Consider the following 27,221-nt stretch of genomic DNA (forward strand, 5'->3'; position numbering starts at 1 on the left):
AGGTATTTATTGCTATAAATGTCCCTTGGTAATGCTTTTGCTATACCCCATAGGTTTTGGTATGTTGTGTTTCAATTTTTATTTGTCCTAAGAAATCTTTTATTTTTTGTAATGTCTTCATTGACCCAATCGTTGTTCTGGAGCATACCGTTTAATTTTAATGAACTTGTATAGTTTTCAGAGTTTCTCTTGTTATTGATTTCTCATTTTATTTTATTGTGGTTAGAAAAGTTACCTGATATGATTTCAACATTTTTGAAATTTTTAGGACTTGTTTTGTAGCCTGACATATAGTCTATCCTTGAGCATGTTCCATGTGCTGTATTCTGCAGCTGTTGGATGAAATGATCTTTAAATGTCTTAGTTTTACTTGTTTTATATTGCAGATTAAGTCCAATATTAGCTTGTTGATTTTCTCTCTGAATGATCTATTCAATGCTGAAAGGGGGTATTAAGATCCCCAACTATTAATAATGGTAGACTTTTGTATTGAGGTTTAGGTCTAATAGTATTTGCTTTATATGTCTGGTGTCTCCGTATTGGGTGCATATGTATTTACAAGTATTATATCCTCTTGCTGAACTGACCTCTTTATCATTATATAATGACCTTCTTTGTTTCTTTTTACAGTTTTTGTCTTGAAATCTATTTTATCTGATTTACATACAGCTACTCCTGCTCTTTTTGCATTTCCATTTGCATAGAACAACTTTTCCACCCCTTTATTTTCAGTCTATTTGCATCTTTATAAGTGAAGTAAGTCTCTTATAGGCAGCATGTAGTTGGCTCTCGTTTTATTTTTATTTTTATAACCATTCAGCCACTCTATGTCTTTTAATTAGAGAATTTAATCCATTTATATTCAACACCATTATTCATAGGGAGGGACATACTGCTGTCATTTTCTTATTTGTTTTCTGGTTGTTTTGTTATTCCTCTCTTCCTTTCTCCCTTCTTCCTTTCTTAGAGTGTAAGTAATTTTCTCTGGTAGTATGTTACGAATTTTTTGCTTTTTTTTTTTGTATCTGTTTTAGTTTTTTGCTCTGTGGTTACTATGAGCCTTGCAAATAACATCTTATAACCAGTTATTTTAATCTGATGACAACTCTGATTACAATGAAAAGAAAATAAGAAGCAAAAACTGAAAAACTGTATGTTTTAACCCTAATTCCCCCTGCTTTACTATTTGTTGTTGTTTCTACTTATCTCTTTTTGTACTGTCTATCTCTTGACAAATTGTTATAGTTATTATTTTTGATAGTTTTTTTTTTAGTCTTCAGTCTAAAAATATGAGTGATTTAAACACTGAAATTACATTGTTAGGGTATTCTGTGTTTGTCTGTGTACTTATGTTTACTAGTGAGTTTTTTACATTCAGATTTCTTGTTGCTCATTAGCATTCTTCTCTTTTAGATTGAAGAACTCCCTTTAGCATTTCTTGTAAGATAGGGCTGGTGATAATGAAATCCCTTGGCTTGCCTAGAAAACTCTTTATTTCTCCTTCATGTTTAAAGGACAACTTTGCTAGATATAATATGCTAGGTTGGAAGTTTTGTTTGTTTGTTTTCTTCAGCACTTTGAATATATCATCCCATTCCCTCATTACCTATAAGGTTTCCACTGAGAAGTCTGCTGCCAATGTATCAGAGCTACTTTATATGTTATTTGTTTTTTTTCTCTTGCTGCTCTTAGGATGCTCTCTTTGTCCTCAAAATTTAAGAGTGTGATTTTTATAGTCCTTGAGGTAGTCTTAGTGGAGTTGAATGTTTTGGTATTCTTTGACATTCTTGTACCTGGATGTTGATATATTTCTCTAAATTTGGAAACTTCTTTGTTCTTTTTTTTTTTTTTAATACATGTTTTACCCTGAGCTCTTTGAATCCTCCTTATGGTCAATAGCTCTAAGCTTTTCCCTTTTGGGGCTAGTTTTTAGATCTTGTAGGCATACCTCATTCTTTTTTATTTTATTTTCATTCTTTTTCTCTATGTATCTTCATATAGCCTGTCTTTGAGCTTACTAATTCTTTCTTCTACTTGATCAAGTTTGCTGTCAAAAGAGTCTGATGCATTTTTCAGTTAGTCAATTGAATTCTTCAGCTCTAGAACTTCTGCTTGAGTTTTTTAATTACTTCAATCTTTTTGTTAAATTTCTCTGATAGAATTCAGAATTCCTTCTCTGTGTTTTCTTGAAGCTCCTTTAGCTCCCTCTAGACAACTATTCTGAATTCTCTGAGAGGTCACAGATCTCTATTACTCCAGGGTTGGTCAGTTTTAGTCTGCTAAAGCAGATTTGGTCTGCTTGGTGATGTCATATTTTTGTGGATATTCTTAATGCTTATTCATGGATGTCTGGGCATCAAAATGTGAGGTATTTATTCCAATCATCATAGTCTGGGCTTGCTTGCACTCATCCTTTTTAAGAGAGCTTTCCAAAAACTCAAAGGGGATTGAGTGTTATTACCTAAGGCTAAGACCACTGCAGATATTTCAGTGTTTAGAAGCACAGCTTTGATGAACTTGATAAGGGAGAATTCCCTTGATTTCCAGGTGAAGTCTCTTGTTCACTTCCCTCACTTTCCCCCAAGCAGGAATCTTTCTCTGCACTGGGGTACCTAAAGTTGGGAGAGGGTAATACACACATTCCTGTGACCACCACAGCTGGCACCTGCTGATCACACTTGCTAGGTCACACCTGAATCCCACAGACTCCCAGGCTAGCATGGACCTGGGCTTGCCCAAGACCTACAGACACTACTGGCTGGCTGCCACTGTTGTTTATTCAAAGCCCAAGGCCACTTTAGTCAACAGGTTGTGGATCCTGCCAGGACTGGGTATATCCCACCAGAAGAGCATATTCCCCTCTGGCCCAAACTGGGTCTAGAAACACTGTTCAGAAGCAAAGTCCTGTAATTGAGGACTTCAGAAATCTGCCTCATGCCCTGTTTTACTGTGGCTGAGCTGGTACCCAAACTGCAAGACAAAGTCCTCTGTATTTTTCTCTCTCCTTCTTCCAAGTAGAAGGAGTCTCTTGCCACACTGCACTACCTGGATTTAGGAAGGAGTCACGAAGCACTCCCATAGTTGCTGCAGCTGATGTCACACTGGGTTGCATGCCAAGCCCACTGCCTCTGAGATCAGCATGGCACCAGGGCTTACCCAAGGAATGCAGTCATTGTAGCCTTACTGCTGCTGCAATTTATTTAGAGAAGTAGACAACTTTAGTCAGCTGGTCATGAGGCTAGCCTGGACTTGGGGTTTTCCCACTGGGAGGAGGGGAGGATTCCCTTCTGTCCCAGGACTGATCTAAATGTTCCCTCCATGGGCACCAGCAGAATTCTGCACAGTATTGTGTTCCACTGTGTCAGCACAGCACTGAATTCCAATGCAAAATCCCACACTTATTTCACTTTTTTTTTTTAAATTTTACTTTAGGTTCTGGGGTACATGTGCAGATCATGCAGGATTGTTGCATATATATATATACATGGCAAGGTGATTTGCTGCCTCCGTACCCCCGTCACCTATATCTGGCATTTCTCCCCAAGTTATCCCTCCCCAACCTCCCCATTCCCTACTGTCCCTCCCCAGCCCCACCCAAAAGACCCCAGTGTGTGATACTCCTTTCCTGTGTCCATGTGTTCTCATTGTTCAACACCCACCTATGAGTGAGAACATGCAGTATTTGATTTTCTGTTCTTGTGTCAGTTTTCTGAGAATGATGGTTTCTAGTTTCATCCATGTCCCTACAAAGGACATGAACTCATCCTTTCTTATGGCTGCATAGTATTCTATGGTGTATATATGCCACATTTTCCATGTCCTGTCTATCATCAATGGGCATTGGGGTTGCTTCCAGGTCTTTGCTATGGTAAACAGTGCCACTTTGAACATACATGTGCATGTCTTTATAATAGAACAATTTATAATCCTTTGGCCATATATCCAGTAATGAAATTGCTGGGTCAAATGGAATTTCTATTTCTAGGTCCTTGAGGAGTCGCCACACTGTCTTCCACAATAGTTGAGCTAATTTACACTCCCACCAACAGTATAAAAGTGTTCCGATTTCTCCACATCCTCTCTAGCATCTGTTGTCTCCAGATTTCTTAATCATGGCCATTCTTACTGGTGTTAGATGGTATCTCAATGTGATTTTGATTTGCATTTCTCTAATGACCAGTGATGATGAGCATTTTTTCATGTTTGTTTGTCTCATATATGTCTTATTTTGAAAAGTGTCTGTTCATGTCCTTCACCCACTTTTGAATGTGTTTGTTTTTTTCTTATAAATCTGTTTTAGTTCTTTGTAGATTCTGGATATTAGCCCTATTTGTCTATGTTGGCTTTTGTCACCAATGCTTTTGGTGTTTTAGTCATGAAGTCCTTGCCTATGCCTATGTCCTGAATGGTTTTGCCTAGGTTTTCTTCTAGGGTTTTTATGGTGCTAGGTCCTATGTTTAAGTCTTTAATCCATCTGGAGTTAATTTTAGTGTAAGGTGTCAGGAAGAGATCCAGTTTCTGCTTTCTGCACATGGCTAGCCACTTTAAAAAAAAAAAAAAAAAAACACACAGCATGATACTCAGGTAGGCCACCCACCTCTCTCTCCCTCCTTAGAACAGCCTATTTCCTATTTGGGGATTTCATTTGTCTTATTCTAACTATTCACCTCTCAAATATCAACATATACATGTCACCCCATTTGGAAAACATCCTCCATTCCCCATAGTAAGTTGAATAGACCTTCTCTTTGCTCCCATGGTCCTTATGCCAATGTGAATATCCAGAGGCATCTTTTCATTGTTACACTACCTCCCTCCTTCACCAAACTAGCACTGCTTGAGGGTAGAGACTGACTTTCAACTCTGCTTAGCCTAGTGCGGGCATGCAGAGGGTGCTCTGAGTGAACAGTGTCTCCAGGTGGCCTCTCTGCTTTTCCCTCTTGGTGTTGCTCTGCCTTAGGTGTGCTTACTTACCACCCTGACCACCATTCCCACCATGTCTTTCCAACCAAGTCTGCTAAAACATTTGGATCCACATATTTCATTCCTCCTTTGACATTTTACTTCCCAAACTTCTCATGAGTCCGGGCTGCCCCTCAGTGATACCAGCCAACTCCTCACCTTGAACCTGCGACCCTCTGTCCTCTAAGGCTCCAAGGTTGGGCTGCATTTAGAGACAGAGACTGGCGCCCCAACCTGTGGCCTCCCACTACTTCAGGCACATGCCCAGAGGTGCCACCTCCCTAATGAACAGCACCACAAACCCATGCAGTGAAAGCTTGGCTTCTAATCTACTCTTCAAACATATATATAGTCATGACATTCCAAATAAAGCCAGCATTTCAACAAATGTGGAATAGTTCCAAATAAAATAAACATCTAGTTTAAAAGTACACACATTCCCTCATGATTCCATCTTGCACCATCTCTTGAAGGAGTAACTATCACACATTAAGTAGTTTCTTATGAACATAAATTTCTTCATTACTAACATCTGTTTTCCATTCATTCGTGTTAGTTTCTCTGATTAAGGCGTCATTTCAGAGCCAATTTCTCAGTATTGGTGGAAAAGAAAGTTCAGAATCCAGTGAAATATGATGTAAATGAAAGGAAATACAGTGTTTATTTTAGGCATACTTTTAAAAAGTCATGAGGGCCTGGAGAGACTGGCCCAGGGATGGGGAAATGTTATAAAGCAAAGCATGAGACATAGAGGAGAGTTGCCTGAAGGAGCTGGGCCTTGGGGGTTACCTGAGCGCCCACCAGCTGGAGAATGGGATGAACATTCTAGTCCAAGGTTGCATAGTAGAGAATGTAGGAAATGTCAAGACATTCACCAATGCTGCAGTTCACTAGCTCACACAATACTGGGAAGACTAAATTAAAGTACTAATATGTACAAATAAATATTACCTATGATTATTTGTGAAGAAAGCTAAGGCCTTAATTAATCTGTACTCACAGCCCTGATCCCCTATTCTCCTTTAAAGCAAACAAAACAAACAAAACAAAGCTTATTTAAAGCAAAATTCCTTCAAACTCATTCTTTCTCATTTTTGTCTCCAATCCTCTCTTGTAACTCCAATGTAACTCACATTCCCACCCATTTATTGAAAATGTCCTTGCCTAAGTGACCAATGAATCACACATTTGCTAAATTCAATCGTCAGTTCTTAGTCTTTATCTTACTTGATTTTCACAGCATTTGATGGTGCTCACCACTCTCTCCTACTTTTGTACCTGGCTCCCGGGACTCCACTTGCCTGGTTTTCCTTCTGCCTCACTGGCTGTGCCTCTCTTTCTCCTTTACTTGTTCTTATTCACATCCCGACTACCCCATGTTGGAGCCCCCTACGTTCAGTGCTTGGCTTTCTTGTCTTTGTCAACACTCAATTATTGTTGTCATCTCAAGACTTTAAATTCAATCCATTTACTGATTAGTTCCAAATTTTTATCTCCAGTATGGACTTCTTCCAGACTAAATATGCAACTGCATACTCAACATCCACTTTTGCACATCTAATAAGACAACTCATATTTCTAGTAGGCTTATTAAAATACAACTTACATAACATAAAATTCACCCATTGTTAGTGTACAATTTAATGAATTTTTGGTAGATATATAAACATGCAATATCACACTACAATCCAGTTTTGGAACATTTTTATAATACCAAAAAGTTCCTTTGTGCCTATTTGCCGCCACTCCTAGCCCCAACCCTAGACAAACACTGATCTGTTTTCTATCCTTATAAGTATGTCATTTCTGAACATTGCATGTAAATGGAATCATACAATATGTAGTGATTTGCACCTGACCTCTTTCACTTAGCATAATGTTTTTTGAGATTCATAAATATGGTAGCACATATCCACATTTCAATTTCATCTCTTTTTGTTGCTCAATTATATTTAATCATGTGGACACACTACACCTTGTTTATTCATTCACCTGTTGATGGACATCTGGATGATATTCAGTTTGGTGGTATTATCCACAGTGTTGCTATGAACACTTGCAACATGTCTTTGTGTAAACTAACTTCTTTTGGGAGGATTCCTAGTGGTAGAATCTGAGTCATATGATAAACTTATGTGTCACTTTTTAAGAAACTGCCTGTATACTTTTCAACATGGCTGGATCATTTTGCTTTTCTGACAACAATGTATGAAAGTTCCAGTTTTTCCACATCTTTTCCAACATTTGGTATTATCTATCTTTAATTATACACTTTACAGCAGATGTATAATGGTGTCTCCGGCTTTTAACTTGCACTTCCTTCATGATTCATGATTTTGAGTATTTTTTTTCATATTCTTATTAGCCATTCGTATATCTTCTTAGTAAAATGACTCTACTTTTTGTTTGTTTTTGTTTGTTTGAGACAAGAGTCTCACTCTTTCACCCAGGCTAGAGTGCAGTGGTACAATCTTGGCTCACATCTCCTGGGCTTATGTGATTCTCTTGCCTTAGCCTCCTGAGTAGCTGGGATTACAGGTGCTCGCCACCACACCCAGCTAATTTTTGTATTTTAGTTGAAAATAAAATTTTCGTATTTGTAGTTGAAAATAAAATAAAACCCTGTCTCTACTAAAAATAGAGACAGGGTTTCACCATATCAGTCAGGCTGGTCTTGAACTCCTGACCTCAAGTGACCCACCCACCTGGGCCTCCCAAAGTTCTAGGATTACAGGTGTGAACCACCACACCCAGCTATTTACATTTTTTACTCATTTATTAACTGAGTTGTCTTACTATACAGCTGTAAAAATTATTTATGTATTTTAGATACAAGTACTTTATCAGATACATAATTTGCAAATATTTTCTCCAAGTCAATGGCTTATCTTTTCATTTTCTTAATAGTGTCTTTGAAGTACAAAAATTTTAAATTTTGATAAACTCAAATTCTATTTTTATTATGGATTGTGTTTTTGAGTTGTATCTCAAAATTATTTGGCTAACTCAAAGTCATGAATATTTTCTCCTATGTTTTCTTTTGGAAGTTTTACTGTATTAGGCCTTACATTTCTCTAGATCTCATGTATTTTGAGACAACTCAAATTTTACTCAACTGAAACTGACCTTCTGATCTGTTTCTATTAACCCAAACCTGTTTCTCCTAGAGTCATCATCACCTCACTAAATGGACTTCCAATTTTTTTTTCTATTGCTTGGGTCAAAAACTTGGAGTCATCCATAACTCCTATCTTTCTGTCTGCCCACACCCTACCTACCATTAAGTCCTGTCTGCACTACCTTCAGAATAGATCTAATGATCACTTCTCACTCTCTCCACCACTACCACCCTGATCTAAGCCACTTTCACCTCTCATCTAGAATATTGCAGTAGCCTCCTAACTGATCTTTTTGCTTCCATTCTCACCCCTCATTTTCAACCCAGCAGCCAAAGTGGTCCTATGAAAATACATTCATGCCACTTCTCTGTTCAAACCTTTGAATAGCTCTACTCAAGTCAGAGTTAATGCTGAATTAATATTATTACTATTATTTATTTTTTATTTTTTAGCACAGGAGACTTTATTGATGGTACACTACAAAGTGGAGCTCCCTAGGCTCCTCCCTCTTCAGGAGGTCGGCATGGAATTTGTGAGGAGGGGAGATTCTCAGTGAAGTGGGGGACTGAGGGTGGCCGGGACTCCCCAGCAGCTGAGGGCCTTTCTCTTCCCTTCATGCTCTTGCTGGGGCTTGTGGTCCAGAGGTCTTATTCCTTGAAGACCATGTGGGCCATGAGGTCCACCACCCAGTTACTGTAACCAAATTCATTGTCATACCAGGAAGTGAGCTTGACAAAGTAGTCATTGAGGGCAATGCCAGCCCCAGTATCAAAGGTGGAAGAGTAAGTGTCACTGTTAAAGTCAGCGAAGACAGCCTGGTGCTCAATGTAGTCTAGGATGCCCTTGAGAGGGTCCTCTGAGGCCTGCTTCACCACCTTCTTGATGTCCTCATATTTGTTAATGCCAACTTATTTAGGATGACCTATGTGGTTGGGTTTCCCCTGACTTCTATGACCTAATATCCTAGTATTCCATTCCCTTACTTTTTGGGTTCCCTATTTCTACTCTGGCCTGACATCATTCTTAGGTCTATCTCAGAGTCTTTGCATCAGATAGTAATGCTTGTACCTGAAATTCTCATCCCCCAGTTGTCTACATGGTTTGATCCCCCACTTTCTTCACCTGTTCTTTTGTCACCTTGAGCCTCTTACCTGGCCACTCTATTTATTTATTTATTTATTTATTTATTTATTTATTTATTTATTAAGACAGGGTCTGGCTCTGTTGATCTGGCTTGAGTGCAATTGTGTGATCTTGGCTCACTGTAACCTCTGCCTCCTAGGCACAGCCATCTTCCCACCTCACCCCGCTAATTTTGAGACTTTAGGTAGCTTGGACTACAGGTGTGCCCCATTATACTTTGTACAGACAACATGTTTACCATGTTGCCCAGGCTGGTCTCTAACTGCTAAGTTCAAACAATCCAGCTGCTTCAGCCTCCCAAAGCGCTGGGATTACAGGTGTCAGTCACTGTGCCTGGCCAACTCTATTAAAAACTGCAATTCACTTCTCCATTCTAGCCCTCTTTATCCCCTGATCCTTCATTATTTGTTTCTACACTTATATCACCGTCCGACATACTAACTACAGAGCTTGTTTGTGGTCCGTCTCCCTCACTGGCATACACTCTGTGGTGGTGGAGGCATTCATTTGTTTTGTTCACTGCCCTATCCCTAGTACCTTGAAGACGTAACAGGTGCTCAAAGAATATTTGTTGGTTGAATGATTGAAAGTCAAGACAAGTTTCTGTGAAACAGCATTTCCAAAACTGAAGTCTGTAGAATACTAGCATCGTCTTAGAAATGGACTGCCCTAAAAAAGACTTCAAGTTGAGAAACTTTTCATATCATTTCTATGCTTGTTAATTCATGAAGCTTGTTCTGACTACACACACTTAACCTAGCATTTCTCATGCAGTTCTTGGAAAACATTAAAATACTAAATACCTATTAGTAATTTTTTCCACTCTGTAGAAGACAATGTGGAAGACTCAATCCTAAGTAGAATCTCCATATCAAAATATATCTGTAATATTCCTGACCATTCTCAGAGTCTCTGGAAGTCCTGTTCAGAGCCTTGTTGTGCCCTGTGCACACCACAGCAGCATGACTGCACCAAGTCTTGTCTGGGCTGATGGTCCCAAAGCCTGCGCCATCTGCTGAAGCACAAAGAGGAAGGGGCACTGAGCAGGGCCAGGATCCCAAGAAAGACCCAAGGACCCCCACATGAGAAAGAGATGCATGTGCCAGAGCAGGGTTCCTGGGTGTTCAGCTAACATAAAATGAAAATGTTGGTGGAACTCTGAAAGAGTGAGCCTGAGAGAACTAGAAAAAGTGACCGGAGAAGTCCCTCCAGAGCACCTCAGCAAATGTGAACTGTCAGCAGTGCTGGGCTCATACCCATGGACAGCCAATTTGTTCTCAGCCCATTTTGACATTTTTTTTTAATGTAGTGACACTTCACAAGTGATACCAGTCTATTTCATAAAAATTAGAAAACTAGGAGAAGAAAACGATGACCTACTTTCTTAAACTCTAGTGACAGCCACCAATAACTTTTTGGACTCTTTTCTTGCCCTTGGTAAAAACCTGCCCAACAATAAAGTCACGTCCTATGTTCCCAGACCATTAATTATGGCTTAAATGATATCCTAGGCTTTTACATTGGATTGTCCACTAATTATATTGTTTGAATGCCCAAAATTGGAAAGTTTTAAATTAGTTTTAATGAACTGCACTTTGATTGACAACATATAGTTGCTCTTACAATATGTAATAGAGTGAAACATATGTAAATTTAAAAACAAAGAATGGTGACTTCACGAATTATGCATTAATTTTCTTTCCAACTTTTAGGCTCAATGGGTACATGTGTAGGTTTGTTACATAGGTAAATTGCATATTGTGAGGGTTTGGTATACAGATCATTTTGTCACACAGGTAATCAACGTAATATCCAATAGGTAGTTTTTCAACCCTCACCTGCTTCCCACCCTCCGCCATCAAATAGACCCAATGTCTATTGTTTTTCTTTCCTTCCTTCTTTCTTTTTTTCTTTCTCTTTCTCTTTCTTTCTTTCTCTTTTTCTCTTTCTTTCTTTCTTCTTTCTTTTTACGTGGAGTCTTGCTCTGTTGCCTAGGTTGGAGTGTACTGGCATAATATCAGCCCACTGCAGCCTCCACCTCCTGCGTTCAAGTGATTCTCCTCCCTCAGCCTCCCATGTAGCTGATTACTGGCACATGCTGCCACATCCAGCTAATTTTTGGTATTTTACTAAAGACAAGGTTTCATCATGTTGCCCAGGCTGGTTTTGAACTCCTGAGCTCAGTTAATCCTCCTGCCTCGGCCTCTGAAAATGCTAGGATTACAGGCGTGAACCACCTCATCCAGCCTCTATTGTTTCCTTATTTTTGTCCATATGTAACTCAATGTTTAATACCCACTTATAAGTGAGAAAATGTGGTATTTGGTTTTCTGTTCCTTCATTAATTTGCTTAGGATATAGCCTCCTGCTCCATCCATGTTTCTGCAAAGGACATGAATTCATTCTTTTTTTATGGCTATGTAGTATTCCGTGGTGTATATGTACTACATTTTCTTTATCCAGTACACCACTGATGGACACCTATGTTGATTATATGTATTTACTATTGTGAATAGTGTTATGATGAGCATGTGAGTGCATGTGTCTTTATTGTAGAATGATTTATATTCTTTTGTGTGTATACACAGTAATGGGATTGCTGGGCCAAATGATAGTTCTAGTTTAAGTTCTTTGGGAAATCTCCAGACTGCTTTCCACAGTGGTGGAACTAATTTACATTCCCACCCACAGTGTATATGCATTCCCTTTTCTACTCAATCTTGCCAACATTTGTTATTTTTTGACATTTTAATATAGTAATAGCTATTTTGACTGGTGTAAGATGATATCTCATTGTGGTTTTTATTTGCATTTCCCTAATGATTGGTGATATTGAGCATTTTTCTTATGTTTGTTGGCCACAAGTGTGTCTTCTTTTGAAAATTATCTGTTCAAGTTCTTTGCCCATTTTTCAACGGGGTTATTTGTGTTTTGCTTATTGAATTGTTTAAGTTCCGTATAGTTCTGAATGTTAGACCTTTGTCAGTTGCATAGTTTGCAAATATTTTCTCCCATTCTATAGGCTGTCTGTTTACTTTGTTGATAGTTTCTTTTGATGTGCAGAAGCTCTCTAGTTTAATTAGGTCCCACTGGCCATTTTTGGTTTTGATGCAATTGCTTTTGGAGAATTCATCTTGAATTCTTTGCCAGGGCCAACATCCAGATGATGTCTCCTAGTTTTCTTTTAGGGTTTCTAAAGTTTTAGGTTTTACATTTAAGTCTTTAATCTATTTTGAGTTGATTTTTGTATACGGTGAAAGGAAAGAGTCTTCTGCGTATGGCTAGCCAGTTATCCCAGCATTATTTATTGAATAGGGAGTACTTTGCCCCATTGCTGTTATTGTTAGTTTTGTTAAAGATCAGATAGTTCTAGATGTGTGGCTTTATTTCTAGGAAGAGAGGAAGTCAAACTATCTCTCTTTACAAGCGATATGATTCTATACCTAGAAAACCCCATAGTCTCTGCCCAAAGGCTCCTATATCTGATAAACAACTTCAGCAAACTTTCAGAATATAAAATCAATGTACAAAAATTAGTAGCATTTCTGTACACCAATAATGTCCAAGCTGAGAACCAAATCAAGAATAAAATCACATTACAATAGCCACACACAGAATAAAATACCTAGAAATACAGCTAACCAAGAAGGGGAAAGATCTCTCGAAGGAGAATTACAAAACACTACTGAAAGAAATCAGAGATAACACAAACAAAAGAAAAAACATCCCATGCTCATGGATAAGAAGAATCAATATTATTAAATTGGACATACTGCTCAAAGCAATTTAAGATTCAATGCTATTCCTATCAAACTACTGACAAATTTTTCACAGAATTAGAAAAAACCATTATAAAATTCACTTGGAAGCAAAAATGAGCCCAAATAGCCAACACAATCCTAAGCAAAAGAACAAAGCTGGAGGCATCTACTACCTGACTTCAAACTATATTGCAAGGATACAGTAACTAAAACAGCATGGTACAAAAACAGACATACAGACCAATGGAACAGATTAGAGAGCCCAGAAATACATTTTTTCCCTCAACTCTATTATTCTCCCATTTTTGCTACTGAAGTCAAGCTGGCCTTTGCTTCATGTTCTTCCTACCCCCTTATCTCTGTATTTTATAGTCTATCCTGGAATTTTCCATTATAGAAAGATAACTTTGTGATGAGGTTTGAACATTGGAAATGGAGAGGCAGAAGTAGAAGGTAGTCCAGGCCTGTGTCCCTGTAACTCTTTTATCCACTACTCCTGCAATAATTATGGAAATACTAGGTTCTCCTCACATATTTTTAAGTTGACATAAATTTTGTCATACTTTTAAATATTTGCCAAAGATTTAGAGGAATTACCAAAATGTTTTCCAAAGTCAGTACTGCACTTCATATTCCTACCAGCACCAAAGTTTTAATTTATCCACATGCTTGTCAACACTTGTTATTATCTGTCTTGTTTATTACAGTCATCCTATAGGGGTGAAGCAGTACCTAATTGTGGTTTTGGTTTCCATTTTATCAGTGACTAAATGATGTTAAACATCTTTTCATGTGCTTGTTAGCCAATTGTCCTTCTTTCTTAGAGAATGCCTATTCATGAGTTCTGCACATTTTAAAAGCAGGACCCTGGGCTGGGCGCGGTGGCTCACGCCTATAATCCCAGCACTTTGGGAGGCCGAGGCGGGTGGATCACGAGGTCAAGAGATCAAGACCATCTTGGTCAGCAAGGTGAAACCCCGTCTCTACTAAAAATACAAAAATTAGCCCGGCATGGTGGTGCACGCCTGTAGTCCCAGCTACTCGGGAGGCTGAGGCAGGAAAATTGCTTGAACCCGGAGGCAGAGGTTGCGGTGAGCCGAGATTGTGCCATTGCACTCCAGCCTGGGTAACAACAGTGAAACACCATCTCAAAAAAAAAAAAAAAAAAAAAAAAAAAAAAAAAAAAAAAGCAGGACCCTGAGGTATGTGGCTTATGTGTCAACAAAACTGTTATTTATGAAAAACGTAGGGGAGGCATCAGGATTCTGGATCACATCAGTTTATGGACATAACGTGAGAGGAACAGAGACTTATTTGAAATAAAATACCTATTTTGTTAGGAAAACATGGCTGGGTTTTCTGAGGGGTCAGGTATAACAGAAGTGCTTAAGAGAAAAATGGAGAGCATCCATCACTGTATTAAGCCTAAAAAGAGACGTAACTGGGGGTCAGTGAGTATGGGTGATAGGAAAGAGGGGAGAGAGTACAGAGAGGATCTGAAAGCCATTTCAAACATAAGGCTCATGTAGCCTTGGGGTTAATGGGTTTGCTTGGGAGCAAGTACAACATTACTGAACATGTAACCTCTTGCTGTGTCTGATGAAAAACATCACTTTGCCAAAGAAATCCACATTTCATACTATATTGACATTATGTATATCTTTTTAATAGAATGTCCTAAAATTCTCTCATTATCTGTAAGTTCTTACATGCTCTCAAATCTTAATTTAAAAAAATTAACTTTCATCACACTTTGTATTTGATGCTACAGAAACTTTATTCATGTCATGTTTTCTATGTCAAAGGGCCATTTTCTGAACATGCCTCTTTTTGCAAATGTGAAATCAAGCCCTTCCTCAAGACTGGCAGACCAGTTCTCACCTGCAGGGATTGAAAGGGAGAGCCAGTTCGAGATCATGTAGCTGATTAGTAATGGAGTGTAGCAACTGACAACAAATTAGGAGAAAAATGTTTAATGAGGGTTGTCTTAGTATTTCCAGCTGTTTAAAGAAACATTGTTTGCCATATTCTACCAAGACAAAAATGAAAGTACTTAACCCCATTAGTTATTATGTCAAAGGAAGTGAACTGGTACCCTTGGCTTCCATGGATGTCATGTTAGTAATATTATCTTTTTTAAAAAATCTTCATTGTTATCTGGTCTCAAACAAGTGAAGATTACATTTATTTTGTTTGAAATACCTTTTTAAGTATAATATCCCTCACACCATCATGGTTCCTTTCTGTGTTTTTCCTTCACTGATCTAATGCTACAAAAACCAAGTTCAAAAGTCCTCCAATATGTTTCTGACTCTCAGCTGGTCACACTCAGCTGGGAGATGACGTCATCAGCTAGTTGTACAGACCTGACTTGGAAATCTTTAAATTCTCTACATGTCTTTTACTAGCACAGATTTTAAAAAAAAATCAAGAAAAGATCAGTGGTTGCCCAAAAGTAGAGGGAAGAGAGGGCTGAATGGGTGGAGCACAGATGATTTGTAGGGGAGTGAGACTACTCTGTATGATTCTATCAGGCTGGATACATATCATTATAGCTTTATCCAAATTCATAGAATATACAGCACCAAATGTAAATCCCAAGGCAAAGTATGGATTTTGGGTGATTGATGTGTCAATGTAGGTTCATCGATTGTAATGAATGTACCACTCTGGTGGGGGGCATGATCATCAGGGAAATTAAGCATATTGGGGCTGGGATATATGGGAAGTCTCTGTAACTTCTCCTCAACTTTTTTGTGAACCTAAAACTGCTCGAAAAAATAAAGTCTATTAAAAGACCAAAGTCCTGTTGAACTTTCTGAGTCTGTGACACCCGGACTGACTGTGGAAGTGTATTTATAATGCCAAGATGAAGATCTTGACTTCTTGAATATATCTGGCCTGGTAAAATCTTGATGAGGTTCATAAAATGAGTTTGGGAATTGTCTGTAGCTCAATTTTTGTGGGAAACTGTTTATTTCATTCAAAGCTTCTTGAGACTCTTGATATTTTTGTCTTCTCCTTGTGCTTTCCTATGGAAAAAAATACATATATGGTTTGTTAGATGTGAGTCATCCCACTATTTATTTTGTGTAATGTATAAGAATGCTAAATAAAATATACAATTAAAAAAAGTGATAAATGTCGTAATTTCAAAAAAGAATCAGGCAAGAGCTACTTTTTGTGGTTTAAAAAATTGCCAATGTTTTTAAAACTAATAATAAAGCCACTTCGGTTTTTTTATTCAGAAGAGATAGTGTTTGATAAAATATCTTGTTTCTCTTTTAAAGAATAATTCATAAAATTGTTCTAGTAAACTGTGTACAAGTAATAACTGTTTTATGTAATCTGAAAAAAAACTGAATTTTTAAGGTAGGGTAAATAAGATTATTTTTTATGTTCATAAAAATGTACTAGTTTTGAAAAAGGCTTCTCACTGATTGGTGAGGGGGTCGGTGATAGGAGCAGAGGCACAGTAAATGGTCAGCCAGAGGAAAGCATTGGCAAGAAGCAGGAGTTCAGTCTAGAAGCCCTTGCTTACCCACCCACGCATCCCATACACGCTTAGTGATACTTACAGAGTGCCTTACCTACATGGCTGGGAAACTTAGAACCTGGGGAGGAAATGGGTACTAATCAAATAGCCTAATAAGTGCAGCCGTGTATCATTTAATGACAGGGAGACATTCTGAGAAATGCATCACTGAGTGATTATGTCATTATGGGACCATGATAAAGCATACTTACACAAACCTAGGTAGTATATATATTTATTTCTGTATTTTTTTTAATATGGAAAACCAAATGTCCCAGGGTCATTACTGAATATCAGTTATTTCTCCCACTTGATCTGCAAAACTGGTATCAGGTGCCATAGATCAGATCTCTACAAATGCTTCATTATAATCCTATGGGACCACCGTTGTGTCTGGGATCTGCCATTGACCAAAATATCCTCTGCAGTACATGACTGTATATAAATTCAAAATGTGACAGATGCAATGAAGGAGATCTCAGGTCTCTGCACATATGTCACAGGAACATAATCTACCATAGTTATATTATCTTTAAAATGAAAAATGACTTGATTTTTAGTGAGTTTTAAAAGAATATCACAGGCTATTTTATTAAGCTAATGGAGATTCTCTTAAAGAACTTTGAACCTCAACACATGCACGCCAGACTCTAATCATTACCATGAATATTTCATGCCTCCATACAGGCATAAAGTACGTGATAGTTGGGAGCATGATATAGGTAGTATTTTATAACTTTCTAACACACATGTGGAAGAACACACAACTCAAGAAACAGTGGCTGTGCTGCAGAAATGGGCTTTGAGGCCTGTGATTATTGTCTTTGCTTGCATAAAACAGGCTCAGGAGGAACCTGCAGACCTGTTATCTTTGCCTTCTCTCTGCCGCTTTTTCTTCTACCTCTCTTCTTACTTTCACCTGTTGCCTTCCTCCCTGACAGTTTCATTGTCTACAAACATGAGAATCCTTCTCTCCTCAGGAAACAGTCCTTTCTCAAAGCTTCAGCACTCACCATGGTTCAAAGCCTTCCCAAGCCTTTACTTTTGAGTCTGGCCCCTTTCCCAGAGCTCGGTGTCCTGGACAAGCACCTCAGACCCATCTGGCCCCAGACAAATTAATCCCGGCACATCCCAATCTGACTTCCCCTTATTTCTCTTTCTTTCCCAGCAGCCTCAAACTCCTCATGTTGAAACCTTTCCTTCTTTCTCTATGCCGGGGTCTTCCAGATTGAATACGTCTTTAAACTCCCTTGGTGTCTGGGCTGTACCTCCAGGTTTTGGAGTATGCCTGAAAATTTTTATATCTAACAAGTTCCCAGAAGACACGACTGTTGCTACTGCTGCTGCTGACCATTGGTCCATACCTACCAGTCGCTGCTAAGCCCTATTGTATTCTCCTTTGCATGGCCTGTCTTACTGACTCAAACTGACCCCCTTCCCTTCTTATTCCACATCAGGACATCCTGACTGGGGTCCCTGGTGCCTCACCCACTCCACCCTAACCATCCTTACCTGCACCCCCAGGTGCAACTTCTGAAAATGCTGCATGCATTCACATTCTCCTCCCTGCGCATGCTTGATGTCTGCACTGCTTGGGGAATATAGCCAAGACTACATTCATTAATATATGATGTCACATTATTATGTGACATCAGATGCTTTCCATAACTTGACCCCAAAATCCTTCTGCAATCTTGAGTCCTTCTTCATCCTAGAAAAGACATTCTGCTCCACCCATGCTAACATTCTGTTCCCCAAAGACTCCATTTTACTTCCACCTCTTTTGTAATGGTTTAGAAAATTGGGGGATGTGGTGCTGGGACCAAATGCCAAGCGTTCCACATTCTATGTGTGTGCTGGTAGAGCCACTCATTTATCACACGGGAATGCGGAGCCCTCATTTTCGTGATAGCTGGTGATGATAATACCTGTCGTACTCCTCACAAAGATGGCATAAAAATTGATGAGAAATGCATCTGATGCAGATATCACAGCCTGGCACACAATAGCTGCCTGATAGTTCATGGTATTTATGGATATATTCAATAATATACATAAAATGCATATTGCCTCTATGATATAACCCAGGGCTAGGCCTGGGCCTATGGAAAAGGTTTCTCTGATCAAAGTTATCAGTGTAGTTGAAAGTTAAACCCCGAAACCTCAAACTCATTAGCCACCCATTCATCTGACATGCCTGTTTCTCAGATCAACAAATTTGAGAGCCTTTTCCCAGTGGCAGTTGAATTGGTAAGTATTCATATGCCTTGAAAAGTCAAGTGTCATTCATTTTATTCTTAGTTAAGTCAAGTTGACAGTGCCAGGCAGGACTGACGTTTGCACTGTCAGTGTCAGAAAAGCCAGGACATGTACTTATTACGTCACAAGGATGGTTGGCAGCATGATTTCATGTTTGCTTATGTGAAGTTCTAAATGTTCAAGCTAAAATTATGTTCTCTTATTTCTTTTTAAATTTAATCTTCCCTTTGTGGGGAGGGAATTTTTTTTAAGTAATTTTCCTTTTTCTTTTCCTTTGTTTAAGGCTTACCTCCAATTCCTTCAACTTCCAGAACAGGCTTTGCAGAATTTTCCATGAGGGGACGCATGAGGGAGAAACTGCAAGCTGCTAGGGTGAGAGAAACCACATGAATATTCTGTTCGGTGCTGATTGCAATCTTCCAGGGCTTGTCTAGCTTTCTTTTATGCTCCAAACTGCATGGATTTGAATACCATTCAATTTGTCTTTCAAGTTTTAAATGTTAATGTCTTATTTTGCATTGGCACAGTGAAAATGATGCTTCAGAATTTAATGTCATTTTTCTAAACCATATTCCTTGTGCTTACCCTTTAAAGAAGGATAGCAGTATTTTTTTACTGATTATTTCTCAGCATTCCTGACATCATGTAGCAGTAATTTTCTTTTTGACTTTTTAGTCCAAAGCAGAAAGTGCATTGCTGCAGGAAATCCCCACTCCTCGGCCCAGGCGCTTACGAAGTCCAAGTAAGAAAGAACTTGAGACTGAATTTGGCACAGAGGTGAGAAATGGACCCTCTCTACTTTGTGATGAAAACCAAGGAAGCAGAATATAAAGTTTCCAGCAAAATGTTTTAGAGCAGAGCTATGCACAGAGGAGATATTAAATGCTTATTAATAATTATAATATAATTTGGGAGACTGAGGTGGGAGAATCACTTGAGTCCAAGAGTTCAATGCCAGCCTGGGCACAGAGCAAGATCCCACCCCTACTAAAAATAAAAATTAAAAAACTAGCTAGGCATGATGGCTTATGCCTGTAGTTCCAGCTACCGAGGAGGCCAAGGTGGGAGGATCACTTAGACCCAGGAGTTCAAGGCTGCAGTGAGCTATGGTTATGCCACTGCAGTCCTGCCTGAGCAACAGAGTGAGACCCTACTTCAAAAATAATTATTCTTATAATAGCTACTATTTATAAGGTACTACTATGTGCCAGGTATTTTGCCACCTTTGTCCCATGTTACCACATTTCACCATCCCTACAGGGCAAGTACTATTATTTTCATTCACATTTAACAGATGTGAATGAAACTGAGGGTCAGAGTAGAAGTGAAGCCCCCGGGGCCACAGAGCACACATGTGGAAGAGTCGAGATTCGATCCCAGCTCTGTATCACTTCCAGTCTGTCTCATTGGATCAGCATGGCTGGACACATGGATCTTGCTAGAAAGCAGGGAGATAAAAGTGCAGTAGAAAAAAATACAGTCACATGCTAAGAATCCTTGAATGTAACATTTATGAGCCTCAGAAGTTTCCTACAAGCCATGGAAAGCTATTGACAACAGGATGGGGAGGCAATCTGAATGCAATAGAGTGAATTTCATTTGCATCTGAGGTGCTGGTGAGGAATCTCAATATGTATTTCTCCAGAGACACAGAGGAAGGGACCAGGCCTAGAGAAACAGATTAGGGAAGTGTTTCTACTGTGGTGAGTGTTGAGGTTCTGAGAGTGCCTTTGGAGAAAACCTTAGAGTTAAAGCCCTTGAGGAGGAGAGAGAGCCCAGAAAAGAAAAACAGATGTCAATGAGGGGTAAGCGCTAAGCTAAGACGGCAGAAAAAGGAAGAGAAAGAAAAACAGCAAATGGCTCAGGAGGTGTTTGCAACTCCAACCCAATTGGTTTTTGTTGCTTTTATTGGTTTGGGTTGTTTTTAACCGATGAGACGAAGAAGCCCAAGTTCTAAGGATATTTCTGATTTCTTAAATGATGCCTTTTCTTTTTCTAGGATGAGGTGTTATAAAGTGTTACCTATATTCACCCCAAACAAGTCACACAGGTTGCATAACTATAAGGAATGTTGCAGCCTCGCTTTTGTTTTGTGGTCTTCAGTAAGAACACTAGTCAGTCCAATGAAATGGCTTTATGACAACTTGTTATACGCCTTCATGATGCATTCTACTAAAAAAGCATTTCTTTTCTTTAATTTCCTTTTATTTTCTTCTCTATAAAAGCCATAATTTTAAAATATTGGAAAATAAAGAAAAATATCAATAATCCCATCAGCTTGAAACAGGTACTTTGGTTATTTTGGAGGGCATGTGAGCTAAGCATCTGGTCATGTTAGCTAAGTGATAGAAGGTTCGAGTTTTTTATATCTGGCTTTTTCTGTATCTACTGACTGAAAATCATTTCACAACACCATTTCAAAACATAGATATCCTTATTCACATAGCTCTCACTGTCCATGGACCACAAATACTGATATCTCAAATAAAGCTGGAAGTTGTAGAAGTAAAAATATACTCCCTTGGCTACTAGGGTGTTTATTTCTCTTTGTGATCAGGACTTGGCTTGTATGTTCATAGTATTCCATATTCCCTCAGTACCATTCTTATGGTATTGAGGCAACCATCAACTGCTTTGTCTTTAGACCAAGTCACATATTCATAATAGAACATCTCACAGCACATTTCTTCATGTATATACCTCAAATCCAGAAGTAATATCTGAAAACAAAGGTTCAATATCCTGTTCATCAAAAAATTTAGTACACAAAGAGCATAAATACTGAACTTCAGCTGTCCAGGGCTAACGGCTGCCAACCTCACTCGCTAGTGATGTGACCTTTGACATGAAACTACCTCCAGACCCCCTCTTTCTGCCTGTGTAAAATAAGAGTAATATCAGAACCTAGTTCTTGGTATTGTTTTGAGGATTAAATGAGGGAATACATGTTACAGTGTTTCACATAGTACTGGGCACATGGTCAGCCCTCTCTATTTAAGTATTAGTGATTGTTAAATGCTATATACTCGCAGGAAAAGAAGAAGAAACCAGTTTGGAATACTTTTGTCAGCAATTCACATTTACCAGTGCAAACCACTGCTTAATCTCTTTCTTATTTCCTTTCACTTTATACTCAGCAGACTTGCAATTGGTGAACAAATGCAAATCTCTAAGAACACATAAATATCAAAGTAGAAGTAACATAGAACCTTGAAACCTTGGCCTCCACTAGGTGTGGCCAAAGTTTCTCTGTATGTGGCCCTGGTTTACTGCCTCAGGTTACCCAAGATCTGATCCTTGAACCAAACCCACCTGCTGCTCAGCCAGCATTTATGAAAAACTTCTTCCTGCCAGGTGTCCAATAGACTCAGAACACACAGAGATGGCAGTGACAGGCTCACCCTTGAGGAGCTCAGTGGGATTGACAGCCAGTGGAGGTATAGGGGGATTCAGCTCTGCAGTGGGTGCTGTTAGCAGCCCACCAAAATGGTACCTCATCCCAGCCTCAAAATCAGGTTATATAAAATTTAAGGTACCTTGAATTAGGCCATGGCTTACTTTGATCTGACACCCAAAGCTCAAGTAACAAAAGAATAAATAGCTATATTGGACTTCATCAAAATTAAAAACTTGTACTTCAAGGGAAACCATTGAACAAGTAAGAACACATGGAATGGAGAATTTATTTGCAAATCATGTATCTTGATTAGTATCAGGACCAGTATCAATCATATACAAAAATTTGAGGGGTCTACAAAACAATCAGATTAAGATGTCTTTTAAGAAATTGGTTTAGAAGAAAGATCAGGGCTAGAGCAAATATATTTGGTAATTATGCTGTAACAAAAGCAGTGAGACTTGAATTGGTCTAGTCCAAGTCAGAAGAGGGCCCTAGAGTCTTCTTGGAGGATACAACAAATTTAAGGGTGAGAATGAATTCCTAGATGGATATGTGTCCATATGAATGATAGGCACTCAATATTTGATTGCTGGATTGAACTTGATTGTAATTATTACTTTAAGGTTATAAAAATGTATTATAGAGAATAGTTCTTTAAAATTTGACTCAGTATGCTTAATCATTTTAAGTATAATTAATGGCCTTAAATGTATTAATATAATTCACTTTAAAACTTTTTAAGATTTTGACAAAAATTACATCATATACTTTTTTATCAAGTCCGTAAATATTGTAACAAAACCATCAATACTGCAATAAATCACATCAGTGATATTGTATTATCTGAGCATATTTTCTATACCACCCCAATGGAAAGAAACAAAAATAATAATCTCCACATATTTTGCCACCTGCAGTTTAACCTAATTATTTTCTAGATTACTAGTGTTAGGCTTTCTGCCTGGTCTTGTGTTTTATTATCATCATCTTCACAGATCTCTAAGCCCAAGCTTGCCTATAAAGAGCCAAGTTTCTCTCTCATGGGTTGACTTCTCGGTTTGCTTGGTGTGGTTTCAAACACATCAGTCTCTCTCCTGTGCTATAGGAGGTGGGCAGACAGAAATAGAATGGCATCATCAACAATTTGTGAGAAAGTCTTGACCCTATTTTACAAGGGGACCTGACTTGGCAGAATCTTAAAAAGCCTTCCTGACCAAGCACAAGAATCCAATCTTTATTCTACTTCAGTTTTTAAAAAATTGTCCTGACACTAGGTAATAATCATCTGCTTATTTCCTCAAACTCAAAAACATTTAAAATACTGAAATTTACCAACACAAATAATAACTTCATTTTGCATTGCATTGTGGAATGTATTGATTAGCACAGCTTCAACTTTTGTACAATTGAGTTGGTAGATAATTATTTAACCTTAACACTACAAAATGAGAAAATGAAGGAGAAGTATAGTATTCAACATAAAAGGAAACTATATATAGTCACTTGATATTATGATAGATTGTACCCAACTGACACCCTCGTTTTTATTCTGGACATTACTGGACCTAAGTGAAATTTGACAGCACCATTAGCTGCACCTAAGTGAAATTTGACAGCACCTCACTTTACTATACCTCTAGGTTTCATTCCAGGGGTATCCCTGCCTCTCCAGAAGGCTTGTGGAGGCCCACTCAGGTACTCTGATGCATATGCAAAACTGGGAGCACCAGGGGCTTACCCTCTGCTGCAATCACCAACTATGTAGGGGCCAAGGGGAAACATCCTCTTAACCCTCTGAAAGTTCACTGAAAATCAGCTGACAAAAGGTAGATTAACAGGAGAAAAGGCATACACATTTATCAACTTGCAAGGAGTACAGATAGTTATGTGCCCTTCATCCTAGAGGAAAGAGAGTTGGGGAAGTATGGATGATGTTAGCGAGTGGCAAATGATTTTTAGAGGAATTCAATGGATCTGAAGAACATACAGTGCCCTCAGATAAAGTCTGTTGGGCCCACAGAGCAGATAGTGCTTTTTGGTAAAAATCTGTCCAAGTGTGTGGATGGACTTCAGTCTTTCTTCCTGCAATATGGGTTCAGTTAATGAACACTCGGGAGAGGGGCCAAACGTCACCGTCTTCTTTGACAGGTTTGGACTCAGGAAGGTAAGGGAACTTTGGAGAACAACCTTGCCCTGTGCTTTAGAGGAGACGGAATTTGGCATCGAGGGTAGGGGAGGTCAGAGAGACCTTAAAGCTTCTTCTTCAGTTCAGCATGTCAAAGCACCATATTTTGGGCCATCTGTTTCCGAGCCCCTCCAACCACCTGGAACAGAAGCTATTAGACAAATATTCCCCTCTTCTGTGTCCCTGGCGGACAGTTCTGAGAAGCAGTCTACATGATTCCTCAGAGGATTCCTGTGGGTTAAACTCTCTTGCCCACAGTGGTAGCCTTCTCAATAAAGCTCTCCTGCACTGACTTTCCACCTGCTTTATTCTTCCCGGTACCCAATTCCTATTCCTTGGTGTCACTTCTCAGAGTCAACTACAGGCACAGAAAAACCCTCTGGTTTCCCATGGGCTAAACTAAAATGTTTAGTCATAACATGTGCATACAAAGTATAGACAAAAAAAAAAGTGTAAGAAAAAGCTAGTAATATTATAATAATAGCTACCATTAATGTACCTAACTGGTTATTTTTTATGTACATTTCTTTATTTGATGCTCTTCCCAAGTGGCCTAGGTTGTAAGTGGTGAAGTTAAAATTCAAAGCCAGGGAGTCAGACTGCAGAGCCCATGGTTTCAATTGCCAGGCTCTACAGGACAGTGCCTGAAATGAATCAGACAATTTGATTCCAAAAAAGAGAGTTAATTTTAGGATGGAGAAAGGAAGTAGCTTTATGTGGTCTTGAGGAACAGGTAGACTTGGGAGGGATATATTGAAGGTCCCCAGTGAAGATGGTACACTACATTACTGTTGTTGGGTGACAGTTATTCCATGCTGTGAAATAATTCTGTCTATATAATAATAATAAAGTTTCTTTCATAGGTAGAATAAGTATGTTCCTTCTTGCTATGAATGCCTATATATACTACTGGAATGGCTTAGAATTACTCAAAATTGCTTGGGATTTATATTGTGCTTCATGAAAAAGGAGGAGTGTCGGGGTTTTAAAACAGGGAGATTAGAAAGAAGATGGGTAAGAAGTTGAAAACAGGCCAGGCATAGTGGCTCACGCCTGTAATCCCAGCACTTTGGGAAGCCAAGATGGGTGGATCACAAGGTCAGGAGATAGAGACCATCCTGGATAACACAGTGAAACCCTGTCTCTACTAAAAATACAAAATATTAGCCAGTCATTGTGGTGGGTGCCTGTAGTCCCAGCTACTTGGAAGGCTGAGGCAGGAGAATCGCTTGAGCCAGGAAAGCAGAGGTTGCAGTGAGTCAAGATCACACCACTGCACTCCAGCCTGGGTGACAGAGCGAGACTCCGTAAAAAAAATAAAAAATAAATTAAAAAAAAAGAAGTCGAAAATAGCACCTTACAGATTAGCTTTCAGAGGAGAAAGGGCATACCCATATGATAACTATCACAAAGAGACAGAGGGCTCAGCTTTCCAGGGTGGGTAGCAGGACCAGAGGCTAAGTGAGGACAGGCCGTGTGCTCTGGAGGATATATGTTGGACTTCTTTACAATCAGACATTATTAATATTTTTCTTTATAGACTGTTTGGGAATGATACTCTGTAAAGTGGATAATCTTAATTTATAGGATGAGATAACACTTTTTTTGAGACAGTGTCTTGCTCTGTCTCCTGGGATGAATTACAGTGGTGCGATTTCAGCTCACTGCAACCTCCACCTCCTGGGTTCAAGGGATTTTCCTGCCTCAGCCTCCCAAGTAGCTGGGATTACAGGCACCTGCCACCACACCTGGCTAATCTGTGTATTTTTAGTAAAGGTGGGATGTCACCATGTTGGCCAGCCTGGTCTCAAACTCCTGACCTCAGGTGATCTGCACACCTTGGCCTCCCAAAGTTCTGGTAGTGCAAACATGAGCCACCGTGCCTGGGCCAACACTTTTGATTTTAAAGCTTATTGAATATAAAATTTTATATTTGTTTAGTCTTGAGAGAGATGAGGAAGAAAATATTCAGCAAATATACAGTCATGCATCACTTAATGATGGGGATATGTTCTGAGAAATGTGTTAGGCAATTTCATCATTGTGAGAACATCATTGTGTGAATGTACTTACACAAACCTAGACAGCATAGCCAACCACATTCCTAGGCTACAAATCTGAAGAGCATGTTATTTTTGATGAATACCATAGCAACTGTAACACAATGGTAAGTATTTTTGTAGGTAAACATAAAAAGAGTACCTTAAAAATACCGTATTTATGGCTGGGCACGGTGGCTCAAGCCTGTAATCCCAGCACTTTGGGAGGCCGAGGCGGGTGGATCACGAGGTCGAGAGATCGAGACCAACCATGGTCAACATGGTGAAACCCCGTCTCTACTAAAAATACAAAAAAATAGCTGGGCATGGTGGTGCGTGCCTATAATCCCAGCTACTCAGGAGGCTGAGGCAGGAGAATTGCCTGAACCCAGGAGGCGGAGGTTGCGGTGAGCCGAGATCGTGCCATTGCACTCCAGCCTGGGTAACAAGAGCGAAACTCTGTCTCAAAAAAAAAAAAAAAAAAAAATACCGTATTTATAGTCTGTGGGACCTCCGTCAGTTCTGCTGTTTGTCACTACAGAGTGCATGGCTGCATCTGAAATTTGCTAATATTCCATGCCTTAGGAATGATGAGATGCAGCAGCAATCAGAAGCCAGGCCTTTGGGGGTGGGGAAGGGTTAACCTTCATTTTAGAACATTTGAAGTTTCTTGGTATAAATGATTTATCTATAATTTTTTTCCACTCATATAGCCAGGGAAAGAGGTAGAAAGTGCTGAACAAGAAATTGATTCCCAAAGTCATTCAAGAGTAAAGTTCCGTGATTCTGCACGGAAAAGCAAACCTAAACCCCAGGTG

At 39.1% G+C, this 27,221-nt stretch overlaps 1 protein-coding gene across 6 annotated transcripts in view; it reads left to right on the top strand.

Moving 5' to 3' along the window:
- The window catches only part of CC2D2A (coiled-coil and C2 domain containing 2A), a 134,657-nt gene that overhangs the window by 16,519 nt on the left and 90,917 nt on the right, over positions 1-27,221 (top strand). For all 6 annotated transcript variants that reach the window (XM_003927449.4, XM_074395913.1, XM_074395912.1 and 3 more), the window contains 3 exons: positions 19,063-19,151; positions 19,455-19,556; positions 27,117-27,218. In XM_003927449.4, the coding sequence (XP_003927498.2) occupies positions 19,063-19,151; positions 19,455-19,556; positions 27,117-27,218 (293 nt within the window). The remainder of the gene's footprint in view (positions 1-19,062; positions 19,152-19,454; positions 19,557-27,116; positions 27,219-27,221) is intronic.

The sequence above is a fragment of the Saimiri boliviensis genome, chromosome 3, assembly GCF_048565385.1.
Source record: "Saimiri boliviensis isolate mSaiBol1 chromosome 3, mSaiBol1.pri, whole genome shotgun sequence".
In the NCBI taxonomy this organism is placed as follows: Eukaryota; Metazoa; Chordata; class Mammalia; order Primates; family Cebidae; genus Saimiri; species Saimiri boliviensis.